General features: G+C 38.0%; 4 protein-coding genes across 5 annotated transcripts; 1 reads left to right on the forward strand and 3 right to left on the reverse strand.

Annotated features, from left to right (window-relative positions):
- Positions 1–400: 400 nt before the first annotated feature.
- Positions 401–7,181, reverse strand: LOC111434175 (SAP30-binding protein-like). 2 transcript variants are annotated; one of them, XM_023071529.1, is made up of 8 exons: positions 6,531–7,181; positions 6,133–6,193; positions 4,839–5,062; positions 4,061–4,262; positions 3,430–3,564; positions 3,249–3,349; positions 3,061–3,170; positions 401–806 (listed from the first exon to the last, which is right to left on the reverse strand). In XM_023071529.1, exons 1-8 carry the CDS (start codon positions 6,963–6,965, stop codon positions 731–733), a joined length of 1,344 nt encoding a protein of 447 aa, XP_022927297.1. In that variant the 5' UTR covers positions 6,966–7,181; the 3' UTR covers positions 401–730. The 2 variants fall into 2 exon arrangements, with proteins under 2 accessions (XP_022927297.1, XP_022927298.1); XM_023071530.1 differs by lacking the exon at positions 401–806 and adding an exon at positions 2,168–2,625.
- Positions 7,182–9,981: 2,800 nt separating this feature from the next.
- On the reverse strand, positions 9,982–12,667 carry LOC111434173 (calmodulin-binding receptor kinase CaMRLK-like). The gene is made up of 2 exons (XM_023071527.1): positions 11,158–12,667; positions 9,982–10,960 (listed from the first exon to the last, which is right to left on the reverse strand). The coding sequence occupies exons 1-2, from the start codon at positions 12,560–12,562 to the stop codon at positions 10,341–10,343; spliced, it is 2,025 nt and encodes a 674-aa protein (XP_022927295.1). The 5' UTR covers positions 12,563–12,667; the 3' UTR covers positions 9,982–10,340.
- Positions 12,668–14,957: 2,290 nt separating this feature from the next.
- Positions 14,958–16,986, reverse strand: LOC111434174 (CBL-interacting protein kinase 5-like). Its single transcript, XM_023071528.1, has 2 exons — positions 16,183–16,986; positions 14,958–16,086 (listed from the first exon to the last, which is right to left on the reverse strand). Exons 1-2 carry the CDS (start codon positions 16,739–16,741, stop codon positions 15,275–15,277), a joined length of 1,371 nt encoding a protein of 456 aa, XP_022927296.1. The 5' UTR covers positions 16,742–16,986; the 3' UTR covers positions 14,958–15,274.
- A 2,303-nt stretch (positions 16,987–19,289) lies between these two features.
- Positions 19,290–20,114, forward strand: LOC111434061 (protein DOG1-like 1). The gene has a single exon (XM_023071353.1). It carries the CDS (start codon positions 19,290–19,292, stop codon positions 20,112–20,114), a length of 825 nt encoding a protein of 274 aa, XP_022927121.1.
- Positions 20,115–20,442: the final 328 nt, after the last annotated feature.

Genomic DNA, 20,442 nt, shown 5'->3' on the forward strand with positions numbered 1-20,442 from the left:
GATATGGTAGACGTAATATCCCCTCCAATCTTCAAAGCCTACGGAAGTAGCGAGTAAATCACTTGATTGGTGTTTAAAGTAGAGATGCCCCCACCGGCCAGGCAGGGGAAAAGAACAGGGCAGGATCGGAGCTGGGGTTCTGCTGAGAATTTGAAGGGATCCGGTTCCACTCATAATTTTACCTATTTACTATCCTTTAAAAAAATAGTTAATAACCCTGGCCCCGTTTATACATCGGAAAAAAGTATTTCTCACTCCCTCTCCCATTCCTTGATGAGACGGAGATAACCCCTCCCTGTTTGGGGCGGGTCTTGCAAGAACCCTGACCCCGCAAATAAAATAGATATCAGGTCCTGTACTTTAGCAGTCTTAACCTGATTACACTTAGAAAGTTGAGCAATAACAAAAGATCTCATTAATATTTACTATTCAATAGAGAGAGCAAATCTAAAGATAAGTTCCCATGCACTGGTGTACAGTCAGTTCGTGCTTCTCTGATGAAACTTACAAAAAAAAGGAGCCTCCTTCGTTCTGGTGTAATTTGCTTTCCCCCTGGCTATTTTTTACAGGTCGAGAAATTTAGTGGAATACATGAGTTACAAGCAACATTTTCACGACATTTTCATTCTGAACGTATACATGGTTGGTCACAGATAAAAAGCTAAAAGCCATTTCCCTTGCTTTTCAAAATGGTTCGATACTTACTACCATGGAACTGTATTCATCCCTCTTAGGATCTTCTATCCAACTTCCTCTCACTGGATCTTTGAGATCTTTTTTCTTCAGCCGCTCGCCGTCTTTGTTGTCTATCAACAGGAATGATGTGTTAGGATCGTACAACAACGCACACACTCGATCAAGATGAACACAAAGAACAAGGGAGAAAAAATTCGAAGAGGAATATTGGTTAAAGGTTTTATTGATGACTTCACGTATGTACACAAACAGAGAATATAAAGAATGAAAAAAGTACGTCGTGAAAGCACGGCCTAATGGGGTATATATTTGGTTTCAGTTTAACAAATTTAAACACCTATTAAATATAATCTACCAAATATCTCTACCACATTTTTTCAATATCTACCATTAATATCTCTGCCAGATCTTTACGAAATATCTACTATATATATCTCTACCAAATCTTTTATTATAAATGATCATCAGGTTCCATATCCAACAATTCTCCCATTTGGACACATCTTGTCATCAGGTTCCATATCCAACAATTCTCCCATTTGGACACATCTTGTCATCAGGTTCCATATCCAACAATTCACCAATAATTTCATTCTCAATTTCACCACACCAAACCAATTGAGGCTTTGCACAATCTCAATGTTCCAACATCAACACATCTTGTCAACATGTTTGCTAGATTTTTTGCACCATCTATCTTTGACAAACACATCACCATTTTCCACTAACCTGCGAGTGAAATTGTATTGTCTTTTGTGTTTTGTCTTTGAATGATAGACCGGATTCCTCACCATCCGTATGACATACTAACTATCTGTATAAAGAATCTTTTCATGCGGCTTATTGTCCAATTCTTCTATATAGTATGTCATCCATATCATCTCCTTTCCAACTTCAACTATTACCACATACTCAGTCTCAGTAGATGAAGGAGCAACACATTTTTGAAGCCTAAACATTCCATCATTCATGGTTTGCTCCAACTGTAGGGCCTCATCAAAGAACTTTGGTTCCCCTTCATCTCATCAGTTAACAACAGATAGTGTAATGAAGGTAGATACCTATCTAATACTCTAATAGCTCTTGATGACCTTTTCAACACCTGCTCAAGTGTCACTTGCTCCTCTAGTTCCTCAGCAACAGTCTCGGGAGTTCATTCAGTACTTGCTCTACCTCTGTCCAAAAGTGACCTATTTCTCCACAACTCCAACACTTTACGTTTGGTTTGTTTGGAAATTTTCACAGTTTTTTGACTTTGATCGACCTTTGTTTGGGCCATGTGATTACTTCTTCCCCTCTGGTCAACACTGAGAACACCACCAAATGAATCCCCCAATTTCTCATTCGCGAATACTTTCGCTAAGAACTACATCTTGGATTTCATCGAACTTCAGCTTCTCATATCATCAGGAACTGCTAATCGCGGCAACAACAGTATCCCACAACTCGAGTAAAGATGACAGCAAAATCAATGTTTTAATTTCATCTTCGAAATTAATCTCCACCGAACTCAATTAACTTACAATCACATTGAATTCGTTTATATGATCAGCAACAGATACACTTTCAGACATTTGTAAATTGAACAATCTTCGCATCAAATACACTTTGTTCATAGCCGACAGTTTTTCGTACATATTCGACAACACCTTCAATAGGTCTGATGTTGTCTTCTCCTTGATTATGTTGAGCGCCACATTTCTGGACAGCGTCAACCGGATCAATCCTAGGGCTTAATGATCCTTGAGCTTCCACTTCTCCGTGGTCATGGTATTCGGCTTTAGCCCAACAGGGGGTTCGGGAAGATCTTTCTGGTACAGATAATCTTTAATCTGCATCTTCCAGAAACCAAAATCGGATCCATTGAACTTCTCAATTGCAATCATTGAACTTTCCATCTTCACAAATCGTGGTGAATTTCACCTAGCTCTAATACCAGTTGTTAGGATCGTACACACTCGATCAAGATGAACAAAAAGAATAGGAGATAGAAAATTCAATGAACAATGTTGACTAAAGGTTTTATTGATGACTCCAGGTATGTACACCAAGAGAGAATACAGAGAATGAAGAAACTATGTTCCGAAAGCACTTCCTAATGGGGTATATATAGGTTTAGGTTTAACAGATTTAACCACCGAAATATAATCTAACAAATCTTTACGAAATATCTACCATATATATCTCTATCAGATCTTTTAATATAAATAGTCATCAAGGTCCATGATGCGGATGAATATTTAACTTTCAGATGCCACTAAAAGTTAAAGAGCTCTAATTGTTCCTATTCAAGGCAGTACAATATCTATGCTAATTAAAAAACCAAAATCAATGTAGTCATTGAGAAAGGGTAAACAAACTTACGCAAAAGCCATGTATCCAGAGCCAACATTAGCAGCAGATAGTAAAGTTGAATGAGCACTAGCTGCATCAGACCCACCAGAAATGACTGGATTTTTTCTATCGCCATCTACCTGAAATGTATTCAACAAATACTAAGCAATACAGTATAGATCACTGATACGCACGATTACACATTGGAAAATCGTCACCTTATCCCATTTTGATTTTTTGTTTTGTCTTCCATCTCTAGTAATGGCATCAGATGCATGAGCTCCAGAATGTAATCCATTACCAGCGACAGCTGAAACACCTGCAAAAGGAATCAACAGAAAAACGCTATAAGAAGAAAATACACCATCAGAAAGAGACTAAAGCACGATTGGTACAAACCTGAAAAAGGTATATTTATTTTAGGAGCAGCCACAACTGTACCACCAGGTTGTGTTCCTCCAGAAACAAACTCCATCTTCGGACTTTTCTTCCTTTCCAGCTCCTTCCTCTCCATCTCACGTTTCATGTCAGCCTCTAGAACAAAATATGAAGCTTTGAAAATATTGTTTGAAATTAATAATAAGTGCATGTAAATAATACAATTGTTTGTACTTTGTAACATGTTCTCCAGTCTCCACCACATACTAAATTTGCGTCTTGCAAATGGGTAAAAGTAGAATGTGCAGAGAATATAGATCAACGTAAAAAAAACATTAACACTGAGAGGAGAAAGACAGAAATTCTGCCAATTGTGCAAATTTTAGTTCCTTGATAACCTCTCAATGTCAAAAGATCCTATCAGTCAGTTCATGACAGCAAAATCATCACAATATGACCGCCCGTATTTCTGTAATAACATCTTGAGTAATCTTTTCAAATTGTCAAGACAGCTGATTATGAAATTTATTTAAAAAAACAAAACTGGTAATATTAAAACTAGTGTCATACACGGACCAAGAGCATGTGATGTTTTTTTATAAATGATAAGGAGAAATAACATGAGAGATATACAGAAGGAATTGTCAATGACCTATTTCAGTATAGTAGTCACTTTTATCATATCCATGAGGGTCAAACACATCCTTACTGAAGCAAGACCCAATCTGGTCAATATCTTGATACCTCACAGCGTGTAACAAGAAATCTGGATTCCGGTAGTCTTTCCTAATGCGTACTTCTGCATTGAAGCTTTTTCCAGCTTTCTTATACTCAAGAAACTTATTGATTTTCCTCTGCACATAAAGTTAAGGAAAGAAACAAGAACGTCAGGAGAATAAAAAATAATTAAGCCATGAATATTGAAGAAACTAGATGGATGTGGTTATCAATGACTAAAAGGTACTGTCTTCTTACTTAACAGTCCACAGGGACTCCTTTTAACTGGTCCTTAAGGTAAGTCATACCCAAGTTGCTAGGAATTGAAAAACCAATACATCCTGCAGAACTAAAATAATTTCATCGCACTAAGACCTTACACTTACATAATTCCCCGTGCATCCACATTCTAAAATTTATATCTATCAAGAGGGCCATACAACAAAAAACCAATCCCCATCAAGGTCAGAAACCAAGTCACACACTCGCCGACATAGAATACATTAGGCCCACCAACATGTAAGCATATCCTAACCCCATATCCTGCCAGTCACATTAGTAAACAACCCAAGCTACTCACTTGAGAAACTAAAAAGGAGTAAATATATTTCATACAAATTAACTGCTTTATGTTTCTTTTCAAAATCTAGATCAACAGTCACATACTATTTCCTCAGAACACAAGTAGCCAATATATCAGAAAGGAAACTAACTTGCAGATCCTCAGCGCATCTTTCCTTTGGCGGAGGAAGAAAATTGTCCAAGGGATCAGTATCTTTTTTAGCTTCTTCAACAGTTTCCTCAACATTTTCAGTTTCAGATTCCAGTATCACATTATTCATTGAACCAGAATGTGGTGATTCAGAAATCTGAGGAGTGGCTAGATTGTTTGGTGTTGAGACCGTTACAGTTCCTGGAGATGTTCTATCAAAATCACCTGTACCATAAAAAATAAATAAAATAAAATAGCCGAAGAGGATGAAATAGGAGAAGTGATCATAAGCATCACAAGAAACTGCCACCTGAAGATAGTATTTCAAAGTTAACTCATCAAGTTCGTCAAACGTCTAAAAAGAAATCATCACAACATAAGCAATCTTGAGTCATGAAATATTTAACACAATAAAACACCAGTGCCAATAAATAAGTTTGCCTTGCATATATAATTATGATACTGTATAAAAGGGCAAAAAAGTCCTACAATTTGCTAGACTTTCCAAGATATAGTAATTTTTCAGTATGCATGTTGTTGGGATTTAAGCATTTAACAAAAAAAATGGTGAGATCCCACATCGATCGGGGAGGGAAGCGAGTGCCAGTGAAGACGCTGGACCTCGAAAAGGGGTGGGTTGTGAGATCCCACATCGGTTGGGGAGGAGAGTGAAGTATTCTTTATAAGGGTGTGGAAACCTCCCCTAGCAGACGCATTTTAAAAACCTTGAGGGGAAGGACTCTTTATATGGGGTGGATTGTGAGATCTCACATCGGTTGAGGAGGAGAACGAAGCACTCTTTATAAGGGTGTGGAAACCTTCCGTAGTAGACGCATTTTAAAAACCTTGAGGGGAAGCCCAAAGAGGACAATATATGCTAGCAATGGGCTTGGGCGGTTACAAAATCACTTCTACTCTCTACCTCATGAGTTACATTATTAGATCCTCAATAGCCAACAACCTTAAACCCCACCCCTTGCCACTAATACTTCCAATAAACAATTCAGATGTTATAAAACAAACCATTTTGCATTCCAACACGAGGCAAGGACCTAGAAAACCGATAATTTCATGATACCACTCACCAATCAAAGTTTAAGAACAGAGGAATAAATCCATATTTTCATAAGATAAGCAATTAAATAACATGGATTAATAGCGAAACGAGTAAGGAATCATAGGAGTGAAGAGTTCTCTAGAGCAGATGTGTACTAACTATGAGCTTGCAGCACTGATAGATTTTAAAAACGAGAAGAAGCAAAGTAACATTTCATAGCTAAAAGAACTATACAAACCATTAGTGCCTAAAAGCTCATCGCCAAATGTAACACGACCAGATTCTTCAATTTCTCCATCCTGAATGCAAGCAATAGGAACGAAACATTAGATACAACTTTCCACCAGTCACCATACAAATAAGATGGAAGTTACAACACATATTTCCATAGAAGAATTCTCTCAGATATGCCAGCTTAATTCTCCTAAAGCTGAACTAAACAAACATCTTCTTCAACACGTGGAACCGTCCATCTTTGTTCATTTGATTAATATATTTAATATCCCGTTGTAATTTTAGCCAACGACGGTTACAACCTTCGCGATGTCAACAATAAGAGGAATGTAAATGAAAATTTTCAAAGTTAAAAGTAGAGGCTTCCGTTTCTCAACAACCAAGTAGAGATGTTGAAAGTACCTCAGCCTCAGGAGACATTGCGGCTTCATCATTACCGTAATCAACTATCACAAGTGTCCCCCTTCTCCTACCAGAATTATCGAATTGACCAGCTTGTAATAGCATTGGCGACGATGAAACCACAACCTGCGTCGGTTGCGGTATGGATGACCCGAATTTGAGCTTAGCTGCAGTCGAATTTTCATCAGACACCGGCAGCATCGAGTAATCAGCAGAATCACTGATAATCACTCCATCACTGTTCGCGACCGACTCTTCTTCTGCAACCCTAACTCTACCATAATCTTCTTCTACTCCCTCTTCTTGCCTCTCCTGCTGCTGCATTTCACTGTCTTCTTCTTCTTCTTGGTCTTCAACGTCTTCCATCTCATCATCCTCGTCATTGTACATCGAGAGTAAAGCTATACCTTCGGATTCTTTCTTCTTCGATGCCATGAGAGCTTCGATTCTCGACACCCGGAAGGAATTAATTCAACAACAAAGAAATAGGACTTCAGAAATCGGAAGACGGATCTCAAACGGATGCAGAAATCTTGGTATTTTGAATCAATGTCGATACTAGGGAGAAGGTTTTCAGTTTCCTGGGTGAGCAAATCCAGTGAAAACGAAAATGAAGAAATTTGAAGAAAAAACAGCCGTCTTGTAGATGGTCCATTGTCCATCGATTGGGGGTTTCAGCGGTTAGAAATATTTCGTTTAGGGAATATAGCATAAACGGGCCAAAAGCCTAGATACTAAGTTCTTGGGCTTAAACTGTAAAAGGCCCAATTTAAATTGGACCGGATCACTCATACACCCGAGCACTAAATACGGGTTCTCCAAGAAGAAAACTCATAGACGAAGTAAAATGTATAAAATGGAATTTTTTTTATTTATAAAAAAATAAAAACAAATGGAAATTTATGGTTATATGTTGCCTTTCTAAATATTTTAGGTGATAATGGAAAGAGTTCATGAAATAAAAAAAGGGCGAGGTTCAAACGAAGAAAGGTACGGTGGATACCTAAGCATCCAGAGACGAGGAAGGGCGTAGTAAGCGACGAAATGAACATCGCCACTATCATCAATATATCATTTATAAATTTTTTTAAGCAAGATAGAAAATAAATTTAGTTAAATTTGTTGATGAACGTGTAAAAAATGAAAGTGGAGATTGTTAGACGAACACGACTTTCTACAATTGTATGATATTGTCCACTTCGAGCATAAGCTCTCGTGGTTTTACTTTAGGCTTCCTCAAAAGACCTTATACCAATGGAGAGAGTATTCTTTGTTTATAAATCCATGATCATTTCCTAAATTAGGCAATGTGGGACTTTCATCATCGAACAAAGATTAGGTAAAAATAGAAAAGATACGGTAAACATAGGAAGATCCCTTACTTACTTTTTGACCAATTGATGAACTTCCTTTTTAACTTTTTTGCTTTGTCCTCAAAAAGTGACAGCTTTCAAGAGTTTACACTATTTGATTCATGAAAAATGCCTTCATAACTACGTATAGTAATAATAATTGAACTGTTTTTCTCAGAACTTTTCTAACCAAAGATATTAGTTTTTTTTTTTTTTTTTTTTTTAATTCACACCTTTGATTTAGACTATATAATGTATATTACAGTGTTTGAAATAATCCGTGAAAATAATAGTTTTTAAATAAATTTAGTTTTTCTATAAGCGCTTATGAAAAAAAAAATTAATAATTTAAAATGTGTTTAATACAATTTGAATGATTTAGATGTTCCAAATTATTATTATTCAAATATTAATGAGTAAAAAACACTTAAAAAAAATAGATACTCTCGATAATTTCTTCAAAAAAAAATAATAATTATTATCCAAAATTTTATTAATTTTTTTAAAAATAAAAAACTGTTTGACCACCAAAAATCATTTACTAAGCTATATTAAACACATTTTAAATTATTAATTTTTACATAGGTAATTATTAAAAAATATTTTTTATACAAAAATAGTTCCAAACACGCCCTTATATCCTACCGGATCTTAACATAATTATATAATCAATATTCAGATTTTTTTATAATTTACTAAACTATGTGGTGTGAATCAAATGTGAGTGGGTGTCTACTAAAGATGTCTATTTTACCCTTGGGGTAAGGGCCTTGCAGAAGCGCCTCAAATATGGAGAGATTTCTCAGTTTAAATGAGAAATGAAAGAGAGAGTGGAAAACAATTTTTTTTCTTACATAAATGGGGTCGGTGAGACTATAATTCTAATATTTTGCTAAAGACAATGTTAAAGGTTTTTTTAATTTGAATTTTTAAAATTTATGTTCCTGGAGTTTATATATTGATTTATTATGTTTTTTTTTTATAATTTTTATTAATGAAATTATATTGAAAAATGAAAAGTATAAAATAATTATTTTTAAAAAAGAATAATAAATAGGAAAAAATTACTCATTAGAACCATCTTGAAAAAATAAATAAGAAAACTCGTAGAAATGGAGAATGAAATAGGGGTAGGAATAGAGACAATGAACGTTCCTATCCCCAGACATCTCCAACGCGTACATAAATGCACCACAAGATCCACTAGCATGCACTACTACAGGCCTATCACAATTTCCTAATTCAAATGATTTGACCACGGAATAAAAGCCTATGAACTTATATAGGCTACTAATATTGGCCTTATGAAATTTGGTAAGAAATTAACGACATAAATTCGTACAATAATATTCAAAGAAACCGATGACTTAGGGGCGTAATTAACATCGAATCATTCCTCCAACCGACATTAAAATTAAACAATAACGAAAAGTATAATATAAAGAAGAAAATGGGAATGGACGAGGCATGAAAGTGACACGAAGAAAAACAGAGACGACAGAAGCTAGAAAACAGAAGAAATGGTCAACTTTCCAGAAAGATACGTGAACCCAAAGGAAGCTGCATAAACCGCAGTCCCAGCACGTAACTCTAACCAAGCCCACACATGCACATGCACATGCATATGCATATGCCTATGCCTATGCCTATGGAACCAAAAACAAACATTTTTTTTTTTATAGAACCAAAAACAATCCCATATCAACTGCCTTATCTCCCCCCTATTAACATTTTTTTATAAATATCTTACCACGTTACCTCCACGTCACTATCTATATACACACTATTTAATATATACTTATGCCACGTCAATATAGTGACATTAATAATCAGCAATATAGAATTAAAAAAAAAAAGGTACTAGCACATTAATTTGTTACAAGAAACATTTAACGGAATAGTTTGATAAAGCATACACAAATCCATGATTCATAGTTAATGATCCAATTAAGTGACATTAATTGATTAAGCAATCAATTAGGAAGGATTAAAGTAGAGTATGATTAAGTTAACTTTATACATTAGTATTATTATTAATCATCATTAAGGAAACCCATGCAAGAGAATAAAGCAAATGTGGCTTTGTCTGAGCACAGGAATAAAGCAAAAAGAAAAAGAAAAAGAAAAAGAAAAAAATATATATATGAAGATGAGGGTTAAATAATAAAGTAATTGGATGATGGAAGAGACAAGCCATAAGTGGGATTCTTCTGCCTTCTCCTCGCTCATTTTTTAACGAACCCAAAAAATTTAAAAAAAGAAAAATAAAAAAGTTGTTAAAGCTGGTCAAGAGGCATCTCTGGTAAGGCAAGGCAAGGGACGGGAAGGGGCTAGGCCTCCCCTGTTCCGGAAATGCCTTTTCCTTTTGGGCCACTCCGTTTCGTTTTCGTCGTGTAGTGGTACAGTCGGTAATTTACCGATGAGATGAGGGGTAATTGTGTCAATTTTAAAGTTCACTTCATGGATGTATGTCCTTGAGCAGCCCTAGGACCTGTTGCATTGTAGGCCTTTTTAACGCCGTCTCCGCCGTACACAGATACGCCACACGGAGGCTTTCCACCATCTCCGATTCCCCACTGCCAAGTCGCAATCGTGGATCAATCGCCTCTAAACCTTTTCCCTCTCTTACCATCCTTCTCACTCCCACCACCGTGTTAGCACTGCCGGGCATCCCCGTCAAAAGCTCCATCAATACCACTCCGAAACAGTACACGTCTTTCTCCACGCCCTCGCTGTTTTCCCCGCCGGCATCTCGCAATCCAAACCCTCCAATTCGAGCCTCGAAGTCATCCGCTAGAAAAATATTGGACGTCACCAAATGTCCGTGGACAATCGGTTTCGATCCCGCGTGGTGGAGATACGCCAATCCACGCGCAATCCCCACGGCGATACGGTGGCGCGTCAACCAACCCAACTTCTCCGGTAACGATAAATGGGACCCACTCATTGGATTACTGCTGATCTCCCACGTGTCGGTGCTCCAGTCTTCCACGTTGGGCTGGCCGGTTGGGAGTTCGTGAAGCCACCGGTGGAGGTCACCGTTGGACATGAACTCGTACAACACCAATTTCTCTTGACCTAAAATGGAAGAAAAGGACATAAATTAACTGAGCCATTAATTAGATTTCGACAGTTTTTACGTTGTACGCGGAAGTCAATCAGTCATCTGAAAACGACGGCGCTTAAATTTACAGAAAGAAACAGAGCCGAATTAATTGAATGCTCAGAGAGGTCAAACAATCCAAAACAATAGATAGAGACAACAAAAAATTTACCAGCAATACAGTAACCAAAGAGCGGTAACAAATTTGAATGCTTGAGTGCGGCAAGCTCCTGGAACATGGCTACAGCCTCATCACGAGCAACGGATCTAGCGGATTCAAGAACCTTGATCGCCACGTGGATGTCTCCGGGAAGGACAGCTCGGTACTCAGGCCCACACCTGCCTTCTGCCAGAAGGGACTCTTTACCGAAATGCGACGTGGCAGCAATCAGATCCTTGAAGGTGAGGTTAATCAACGGCTTCTCAAACATCACCACTGGAGCCGAAGATGGTTCCTTGATGTCCGCTATCCAGGAGGATCCTGACTCGGTCTCGAAGGCGAACGGTCCAGATTTGTCCATCTTCAACTGGACTTGGGCGGGCGTGGAGATTGCCCAGTTGATTTTTTGTCTCATCATTCTCTTTCGTCTCCATATCACTAAAACAGCCGTCGCTAAAAACAAACATACTGCACCAGACGACACGGCAAGAATCAGCGGCTTCGTTTTCGATTTGGGTTTGGCCTTTTTCGCCGGTTCTGTTTTGGGTACGTGTGATTGGATGGTATTGTTATGATGAGGATTTGGGGCGCCTCTGGTTTTCATTTGAACTAAAGTAATCCCAGTTTGAACAAACGCTGATTCCCCAAATTTCTCGTAATTCTCTGACCCAATCACTCCCTCAAACTTGTTTATTGAAACATTCAAGAACTTCAATCCATTAAGCGGAGGGAAATCCGACGGAAAATTACCCGTCATGGAGTTACCCGACACGTCTAAATACTCGAGCGAATTAAGAACAGAGATAGGCTTCAAACTCCCAGAAATGTTACACCACGAAACAACCAAGTGTTTCAGATTAGAAAGCTTCTCCAACCCAGATGGGAGATTCCGCAGATTATTCCGCGAGAGGTCCAAAACTTGCAGCCGCGAAAACCCAGAGAGCCGAACAGTATTAGAGAATCTATTATAAGAAAGATTAAGAACCCGAATCGAAGAAGAAGGAAAAACACGTCTGTAATCGACAATTTCAAACCCAACAGCTCCTCCAAATCGATTACGGGAAAGATCGACATGAACCAAAGTGGGTATCCGCCAGAGCCAATTCGGAACAGAGCCTTCCAGCGAGTTTCTGGAAAGATCGATGGAGCGTAAGTGCGTCAAATTTCTTAGAAATCTCCAAGAAACAATTCCGGTAAGATTCTTGGAAGGGAGGCTAATTTCTTGAACGGAGCAGTGAACCATAATCCAGGAGATATTGAAGCCGGAAACGGTGTTGAAAGCCCTGGAAACAAATAGCCTGTCTGTACTGTTGCAGGCAGAGTCCGCAAAAGAAAACAGAAGCGCCATGAGAATCAGAATCCTGCAAAAACAAAAAGCAGCCATTTTTCTTTCTCCGATTAAGCTCTCGCGATTCATAAACTAGACGAAGAAGTGGAAAGCTGCATATTATTTTTTAATGGAAGTGAAGTGGGCGTTAGAAGTGAGGGCGAAGGTGAGCAATTTGGGAATAAATAAAGTATATAGTATAATATAATGTCGGGTGTTGGAAAATGGTGGGGGGGCGTTTTATATTAACCAATCTTTTTGAAAAATAAAAAAGATATATTTTAGAAAATAAAATTGGGTTATGTTCTTCAATGGATAGGGGACCAGTTCGCGTCATTAATAGCCCTTAAGATAAGTCACGTCACATGTGAAAACTAGTTTATTTCTGTTATTTAATAATAATATGAATATAAATGAATAAAATAATATATAGAAGAATTTGAAAAATATATATTTAAATGAAATTGAAATGGATGGTAATGATGTCATAACAGTCAACGAGGGAAGTCTGACTCAATGGTGAGTATCACGGTAACCGCAGCGCAGAACACGGGACAGGTACGCCATGATTTACATCGAAATACCACTCCAATATATATTTATATATTTTTTTAATTTTTTTGAGAATTTGTAATTGTATTGTATTCCACAATTTCAAATAAATAAATCCACTTTTTATTTTCAATTATACATTTCAAAAATGTAATTTAAAATATAATTACATGTTGAAATAATAATTTGATTTGGCATCTTAGGTTGACGAAGTCGTGATAGACGACTTGTCTTGTGGGGTCCAGATGAATGGAAATCAAGAATTTATCATAAAAATTGTAAAAAGAAAAAAAAAAAATATTGTAATTTATAAAAGACCAAAATAAAAAGAAAAGGGGGAAGTCAAGAGCGTAAGCTGTGAAGGCTAAATGAGCTCCGCGTATTCTCCATCAATACCAAACTTCTTCCCACTGTTTTAGATTTAATAATTTAAAAAAAAGAAAGTTTGCTTCCACGTATCAACAATAGATTATGATGGTCGTCCTCAAGATGTGTTAAATAACTTAAATCAAAACATAAGAGAGGTACGATGATTGTATAATAACGACTTAGGGTTATATTGAAGGGGTATGCAAGCATGGAGTAATTCACTAAATTAGGGTTTATGTTGTATTTATGGCAACTAGCGAACATTGATTTTGTTCGTTTTGATTAGGGTGTGTTAGTTATATGTAAGTATAAAATGAATGAAAAGAAGAAGAATATGATTTGATCCATAGGGTCCAAACAGAAACCAAGATTGGTATAATCTAACATTGAAGGGAGTTGATTAGATAGATGGGTCACATGGGGACCCAGACCAACCTAATATCTGAATCCCAATCCACTCTATTTCAAATGGACAAATTCCAATGGGTTTGGAAGTTGGCGAAGCAGCAGCCTATTCTTGTAATAAGGCATTAAAAAGTGGTGGATTTTCACCTGCTCTCTCACGTGACATATTTGGCTTCTTTATTTGCCATCTTCTTCTATCCATTTACGGCCCTTCGGGGATTCCCACATACTTCCAAATCAAAGTTCCAACTCAATTACACCCTTCCCTCCTCCCCTCTCCATAAAAAGTTTACGTTTTTATCATGTTTTAACATCTTTATGTGTGCAATTTTATGACTTTTGCTCTTGTCTCCACACCTACGCAACTCTTCCTTCTTGGTGTCATCCTTATTTTGTAATGTAATAAACCATCTTTTGCTATAATAGGTTTCTCGGATTCAAATTCACCCATCCATTCGTGTATATAGATTGGATTGGTGACATGATATGATTTACTTACCGTTCAGGTTGGATTTGGCTTGGGTTGTTGGATGATGAAAGTCCCACGTCCAGCTAATTTAGGGAATCATGGGTTTATAAACAAATAATATGAGGCCTCTTGAGGAAGCCCACATGAGAGCTTATGCTCAAAGTGGACAATATCAATACTATTGTGGAGGGTCGTGTTGGTCTAACAAATATGATTTATTTACTGTTCAGGTTGGATTCGACTTGGGTTGTTGGGTAATTTATTTTTTTATTATTAAAATTTTGTTTATTTATCTGTAATAACTAAAATATCAAATATTTTTAATACTCATGCGAGCACTATTATTTGAAATTAAAAAAAAAAAAAAAAAATTCCAACCCCACCCATCGAATTGAATTTGAGATTTCCCTCTCGCCAAGCAAGTGGTCAAACCTAAAAACACGTGCAAGAGAAATGGGCCATCAAGCCCAACAAGTTGGTGGACCGAAACACAATGAAGCCCAATAAGATCTGGCTTCAAAATCAGGCCCATTTTCCCCACTTTGTGAAGTGATTCAATTAGTTTTTGTTTTTTAAATTGGTACGCCGGACATGCCTCTGTCCTCCAACCTTAAGTTTGACAACACCAACAAATAATTGAATGATTAAGCATTTTAAACAAATGATATCATTAATGACATTTGGAGATGATTTAGGACATGGGTTATTCGTGTAAACAGACATGGACATGATAGCGCAAGAAGAACAACAAACAACTTCTAAATTCTTTGTGTCTTTCTTTCCTTCCTTGCTTTGCAAACAGCCACTGCCTCGGTCGCTGGATTTATATTCCAAGGCGTAGGAGGAAGTTGAACAAGACAAGGAAGAGCTTAATGAGCTCAGAAGGATTACACATTCAAGAAAACGTAGAGATAGGATAAGATTAAGAAGAGAAGCGGCCTTCTTCTTCTTTTTCTTTCTAATATTAATTTCTAGAAGACAGAACTCAAGCACCTGCCTAAACATTATTATGTGGTTGGTTGTTCATTTCCTTCCCAAGTCCACACAATGTCCTTAAGGCAAGGCCTCATGTCTTTGTCGTAAAATTTCCTGTATTCCAATGTGTCCCCTGCTGTTTTCGTCACCTCCACCACAAAAAATGAAGGCGTCACTTCAAATATCTCTGCGTCTATAGCCAATTGTCCTTTTCTCCCCTGTTTGCTCCCCTGCAGTTTCACTAACCCATCTTTCTTCATCACCTTGAACCTTTCCATTTCTGCTATCTCTTCAAACTTCGACACGATCGCCGACTCTGGCTTCGTTGTCGTGAAACGTGACTGCGGCCTCTCATTCACGTCGCTCTCGAACAGACCCGACAGATCAAAACCTGGCGACAGAGATATGATGTCGAATGCATTGAAGGAATGGTTTCTCCTTGGGGTTCTGCCTGCTGGTGGTGTTCCACTCTCGTTGCTGGTACTAACAGAGCCTTCCTCCGAGCTGCTGTCGTCGAAATCGATGTGGACGTCGCTCACACCCGACATGTTTCCGTTGATTTGAAGCGGCTTTGGAGTTGCTACATTTGCGCTGAAACCCTTTTTGAACCATGAATTTTCCATTAGTTTGGCCATTTTTATTCTGGTTTGTGGATTTGGGTCTAGGATTCTTGAGAGCAGCTTGCGAACTTCTGGGGGAAACCAGTGAGGGCATTTGAATTCTCCTCTCGAGATTTTTCTGTACATTTCCATTAGATTTGGGTCGTGGAAAGGGAGATAACCCGCCAGAAGAACAAACAGGACAACCCCAGATGACCAAATGTCAGCTTTAGCTCCATCGTACCCTTTTTAGCAATAATTAAACGCAACAAGAACACAAATCAATACAGGGCATTATGAGTTGTTGTTATTTAAATTGAATCAAGAAATAAAAATGAAACCTTTCTTGTTGATGACTTCAGGGGCGACATAGGCAGGGGTGCCGCAAGTGGTATGAAGAAGCCCATCTTGCCGCCTAGACTCAGCCAAAGCACTCAACCCAAAATCAGAAATCTTGAGATTCCCAAACTCATCAAGAAGGAGATTTTCAGGCTTGATATCTCTATGGTAGACGCCACGGCTATGGCAATAATCAACAGCGCCAATTAGCTGCTGAAAGTACTTACGAGCAGCGTCTTCCCTGAGCTTGCCTTCAGCCACCTTATCAAAAAGCTCCCCACCTTTGACATACTCCATGGCAAAATAGATCTTGGTCCGGCTAGCCATGACCTCGTAAAGCTGCACTACATTGGGATGGCGAACAAGGCGCATCACAGAGATTTCCCTCTTGATTTGGTCGATCAACCCAACACGCATCACTTTCTCTTTATTAATGACCTTGATGGCCACGCTCTGGCCTGACTTAAGGTTACGAGCATGGTAGACTTTGGCAAAAGTGCCCTGCCCAAGCATCCTCCCAAGCTCGTACCTTTGCATTAAAATGGAACTCTTCTTCTCCATTTCTTTGGATGGGGAGAAGAACAGAGAGACAGAGAGACAGAGAGACAGAGAGACAGAGAGACAGACAGGGATTGAAGAGAGAAACTCAACCTTGCCTAAAGGAGGCAGGGTTGAAGGATCTGTGGTGAGAAAGTGAGAAAAAGGGAAGAATTGTTCGAGAAGTATTTGGAATGCGAAAGAGGAAGGTTTTGGAGTTTGGTTGTGGCTGAGAATTGTGATGGGTAACAGAAATACCGGAAGCTGACCGACTAAATTTAGGATGGCCTAAAATTGGCATTCCAAACGATGGGTATCAAATCTATAACTTTGGAGTATACAAAGAATGGCCTTTGGGGGCCAAATTAGGACAAGTGGCCAACGCATGTGAGGGTTATCATCATATGCTCCCTCTGGGATGTAGTTTATGGTTACCTGTTGGTGTAAGATATGCATATACGAATAGAGTAGATATCCCAAATCATTCTCGTCTCATGATTTGTTTTGAATTAAAATCGTCTAGTTTGAATTTAACCATCATCATCTAAGTCATGCGCTTGTGATTAGTTTTGAAAAATCATAACCATCATGTTTAGTGGTAGAGATATTTATTGACCTGCAAGATTGTTTAACTTAAAAGATTTATGTACCAGTTTTATGTTGTTTACAATTTGTAAACTATATTCTCAAAAATAAAAAAAAAAATTAAATGATTATATTAAAAAATTTAAATTAATAGATTTGCTGCAGTGTTCTAGAATTTTCTTATTTAATATTCTATAAAATAGTTCCTAAAATTAAATTTTAAAGTTTATGCAGAAGTAGTCTAGGTTCAACTTTTTATTGATTTTGGAGAAAATATAAATAAGCAACCTGAAAAGATAAATTTAAATATAAAGTATTGGATGAAAATTTATAATATAATTATTTAGTATAATTTAAAGCATAGAAATTGGAATTAAATTTAGAAGGTACACGAAGGATGATCCCTCTGACACACAGAACATGCGACTTGAGATTTCGAGGACACAACCACAACAAAAGTTTCACCGAATGTATTTACAAAATTTAACAACTTGGAGACTATATGGATAAAAATTAAATTCCACCAAAAAATTTAAATTACAACACAAAAACTATATAAATATTTTGAACGTCATCATACATTAGTGAGATGATGTAAGCATTTGCCACGTGGCATCGGTAGATTGGTCTTTTAAGAGGTGAATTTTATAAATGTACGCTAGGTCAACAACGACTTTAATTACATCATATCTGGTTAAGAACCAGATATGTTATTGTCTATTTGGTGAATAAATTTTTATGAATTTTCTAAAAAGTCTGATACAGTTAAGATATTATTCTTTATATATAAACTCACGATCTTTTCTTTAATTAGCCAATGTGAGATTCACTTCCCTCTTAACCATCATGTCATGTCTCACAGCAATAGAGATATATATTTTTGGCTTGTAAATCCATGATCTTCCTCTTAATTAATAAACGTGTGACTCCTCTCTTACCCATTCTGTCATGTCTCATACCAATGGAGATATACGTCTTATGCATAAATTCATTATCTTTCCCTTGTTAGCCAATGTAAGACTACTCTCATACGCTAAAGACTGTTGGGAGGGAGTTGAACGTTAGCTAATTTAGAAAATGATCGTGAGTTTATAATAAGGAATACATCTCTATTGATATTAGGGTTCTTGAGAAGCTTAAAGGAAAGCCATGAGAGCCTAATATCATATGCGTCTCCCATATGAGATAGGAATTTAAATAAGTTAAAAGGTTTAGGGTCTGGAAATAAAGTGAAACGTCAAATAATTTGGGTGAAAAATATAAATGGTTGCATAGGGAACAAACTCAAAGTCACGTTCATGGAACATGCGGGATGACAAGTTGATAGGAGAAAAAAACAGCGGCGCACGTGCCACATGCGTGTCTTTGTTGCATTATGCAGAACATGATAAGCGTCAAAACTCCTCCGTACAAACTTCCCCTCCCTTCAATTTCACATTATTTCTATTCAACTCAACAAATCACCTTTAAACCATTTGAAACCATTAGTTTTTACTCTTAAAAACAACAGGAACTTCTCTGGAGCCAACAAATGGTACTAACGAGCTCCTTTCAAACCAATAAAGGGTACTAATGAACTCGTCTGGAACGAGTTAAGTGTTGGATATATGAAAGAAAAACAAGGAGAAGATAAAAGAATAAGGGGGTAGAGTCCAAAATCCAAATACCGAAGAAGGGAGGTCTGACTTTTCCTGGGTGTCCTCCCAAACTCAGAGAACCAGAGATCGAGAAATGAACTCTTCTGTCTTTTTCCTCTTCGGTTAATTATTTTATTGGTAATCCATTCAAAACATAGATAGCCACAAAGGGGGGATGCCTTGCCTTGCATCATAATATCCTCCACTTGAGTATGGGGATGGATAGATATTGGGTTATATTCAAATAAACAAATGAATGACACCAATATGGAGACACTATATAAATTAGCAGAGTATTAGGGGAAACAAGAAAAGGCAGAACAGGCAACCAGCTGAGAGGGCTCCAATCCATGGCAATGGATACCAGTAGTGGTACCACACACCAAGAACGTTCCCGGTGCTGTTTCCAGGAATGGATGCAACTTCAGCGCCAAGACCTGACCCTCCTCCAATCGCTTCACAAAAAACCAACCCACAACGACCACGAGGAAATCAAAACCCTCATCTGCAGTTGCATCGCTCATTTCGAGGACTACATCTCCACCCGCAGCCGCTTGGCTCAGGAAGACCCATCCACCTTCTTCGCGCCCACATGGTGCACGTCCTTGGAGAATTCCCTGTTGTGGATCGCAGGGTGTCGCCCCACCATTTTCGTACGCCTGGTGTACGCGCTGAGTGGGTGCGAGGTGGAGGCGCGCCTACGGAAGTGGATGGAAGGCATGAGGAATAGTAATGATGATAACAGTAATAATTTTAATAGCATTAGCAGTGGTAGTGATAGTGTGGGGGAGCTGTCCCCGACCCAGATGAAGCGGGTGGATGAGCTGCACATGAGGACCCTAAGAGCAGAGGAGAAACTGACGAGCGAGATGGCGAGCTTACAGGAGGAGTTAGCGGACCAGCCGATTGCGGTGATCGCGAATGAGATGGAGGGGATTGGGGTGATGAACGAGGAGGCGGAGATGGCTCTGAAGGAGCATGAGACGGCAATGAGAGGGATTATGGAGAAGGCAGATGAGTTGAGGCTCAACACTCTTAAGGAGTTAGCTTTGGAGATTCTGAAGCCACCTCAGGCCCTCCAGTTTCTGGCTGCCAGTAAGAAGCTTCATCTCTGCCTACATCAATGGGGCAAATGGAGAGATGAGAAGCATGGAAGAAGATCATATTGTGACTAAATCCATCCATTAATATATATAATAAAATTATATTAGTATAGAGGAAGCTAACTACTTTTTTCATTTGGGAAAAAAAAAGACAATGTTTGTTCCTGTTTTATTAATATGTTGAGTTTTAGCAGAGTTGATTAATAATAATATTTTAGCAGCTTCAGTTGAGCTATAATGAATGCTTATATAATCAAAAGACATTACAAATCCAGTATTGTTTATGATTGATTATGTAGTCTGTTTGTTGTTGCATCAAATTCATTCACTAAATTATCCTGCTGCTAAAAGCAGAGCAACCATAATCCACCCAGATTATGAACATTGGAGCTTCAATTGA

Source organism: Cucurbita moschata, unplaced genomic scaffold (genome assembly GCF_002738365.1).
Source record: "Cucurbita moschata cultivar Rifu unplaced genomic scaffold, Cmos_1.0 Cmo_Scf00044, whole genome shotgun sequence".
Lineage (NCBI taxonomy): Eukaryota > Viridiplantae > Streptophyta > Magnoliopsida > Cucurbitales > Cucurbitaceae > Cucurbita > Cucurbita moschata.

Coding starts and splice junctions, on each gene's coding strand:
- LOC111434175 (XM_023071529.1), bottom strand. CDS start 6,965: ATGGCATCGAAGAAGAAAGAATCCGAAGGTATAGCTTTACTCTCGATG. Junction 3,350..3,429: donor AATAAATATACCTTTTTCAG/GTTTGTACCAAT, acceptor TTCCTTTTGCAG/GTGTTTCAGCTGTCGCTGGT. Junction 807..3,060: donor TCTGGATACATGGCTTTTGC/GTAAGTTTGTTT, acceptor TCCTGTTGATAG/ACAACAAAGACGGCGAGCGG.
- LOC111434173 (XM_023071527.1), bottom strand. CDS start 12,562: ATGAATCGCGAGAGCTTAATCGGAGAAAGAAAAATGGCTGCTTTTTGT. Junction 10,961..11,157: donor CTTTGGTTACTGTATTGCTG/GTAAATTTTTTG, acceptor CTTCCATTTTAG/GTCAAGAGAAATTGGTGTTG.
- LOC111434174 (XM_023071528.1), bottom strand. CDS start 16,741: ATGGAGAAGAAGAGTTCCATTTTAATGCAAAGGTACGAGCTTGGGAGG. Junction 16,087..16,182: donor TGAAGTCATCAACAAGAAAG/GTTTCATTTTTA, acceptor ATTGCTAAAAAG/GGTACGATGGAGCTAAAGCT.
- LOC111434061 (XM_023071353.1), top strand. CDS start 19,290: ATGGCAATGGATACCAGTAGTGGTACCACACACCAAGAACGTTCCCGG.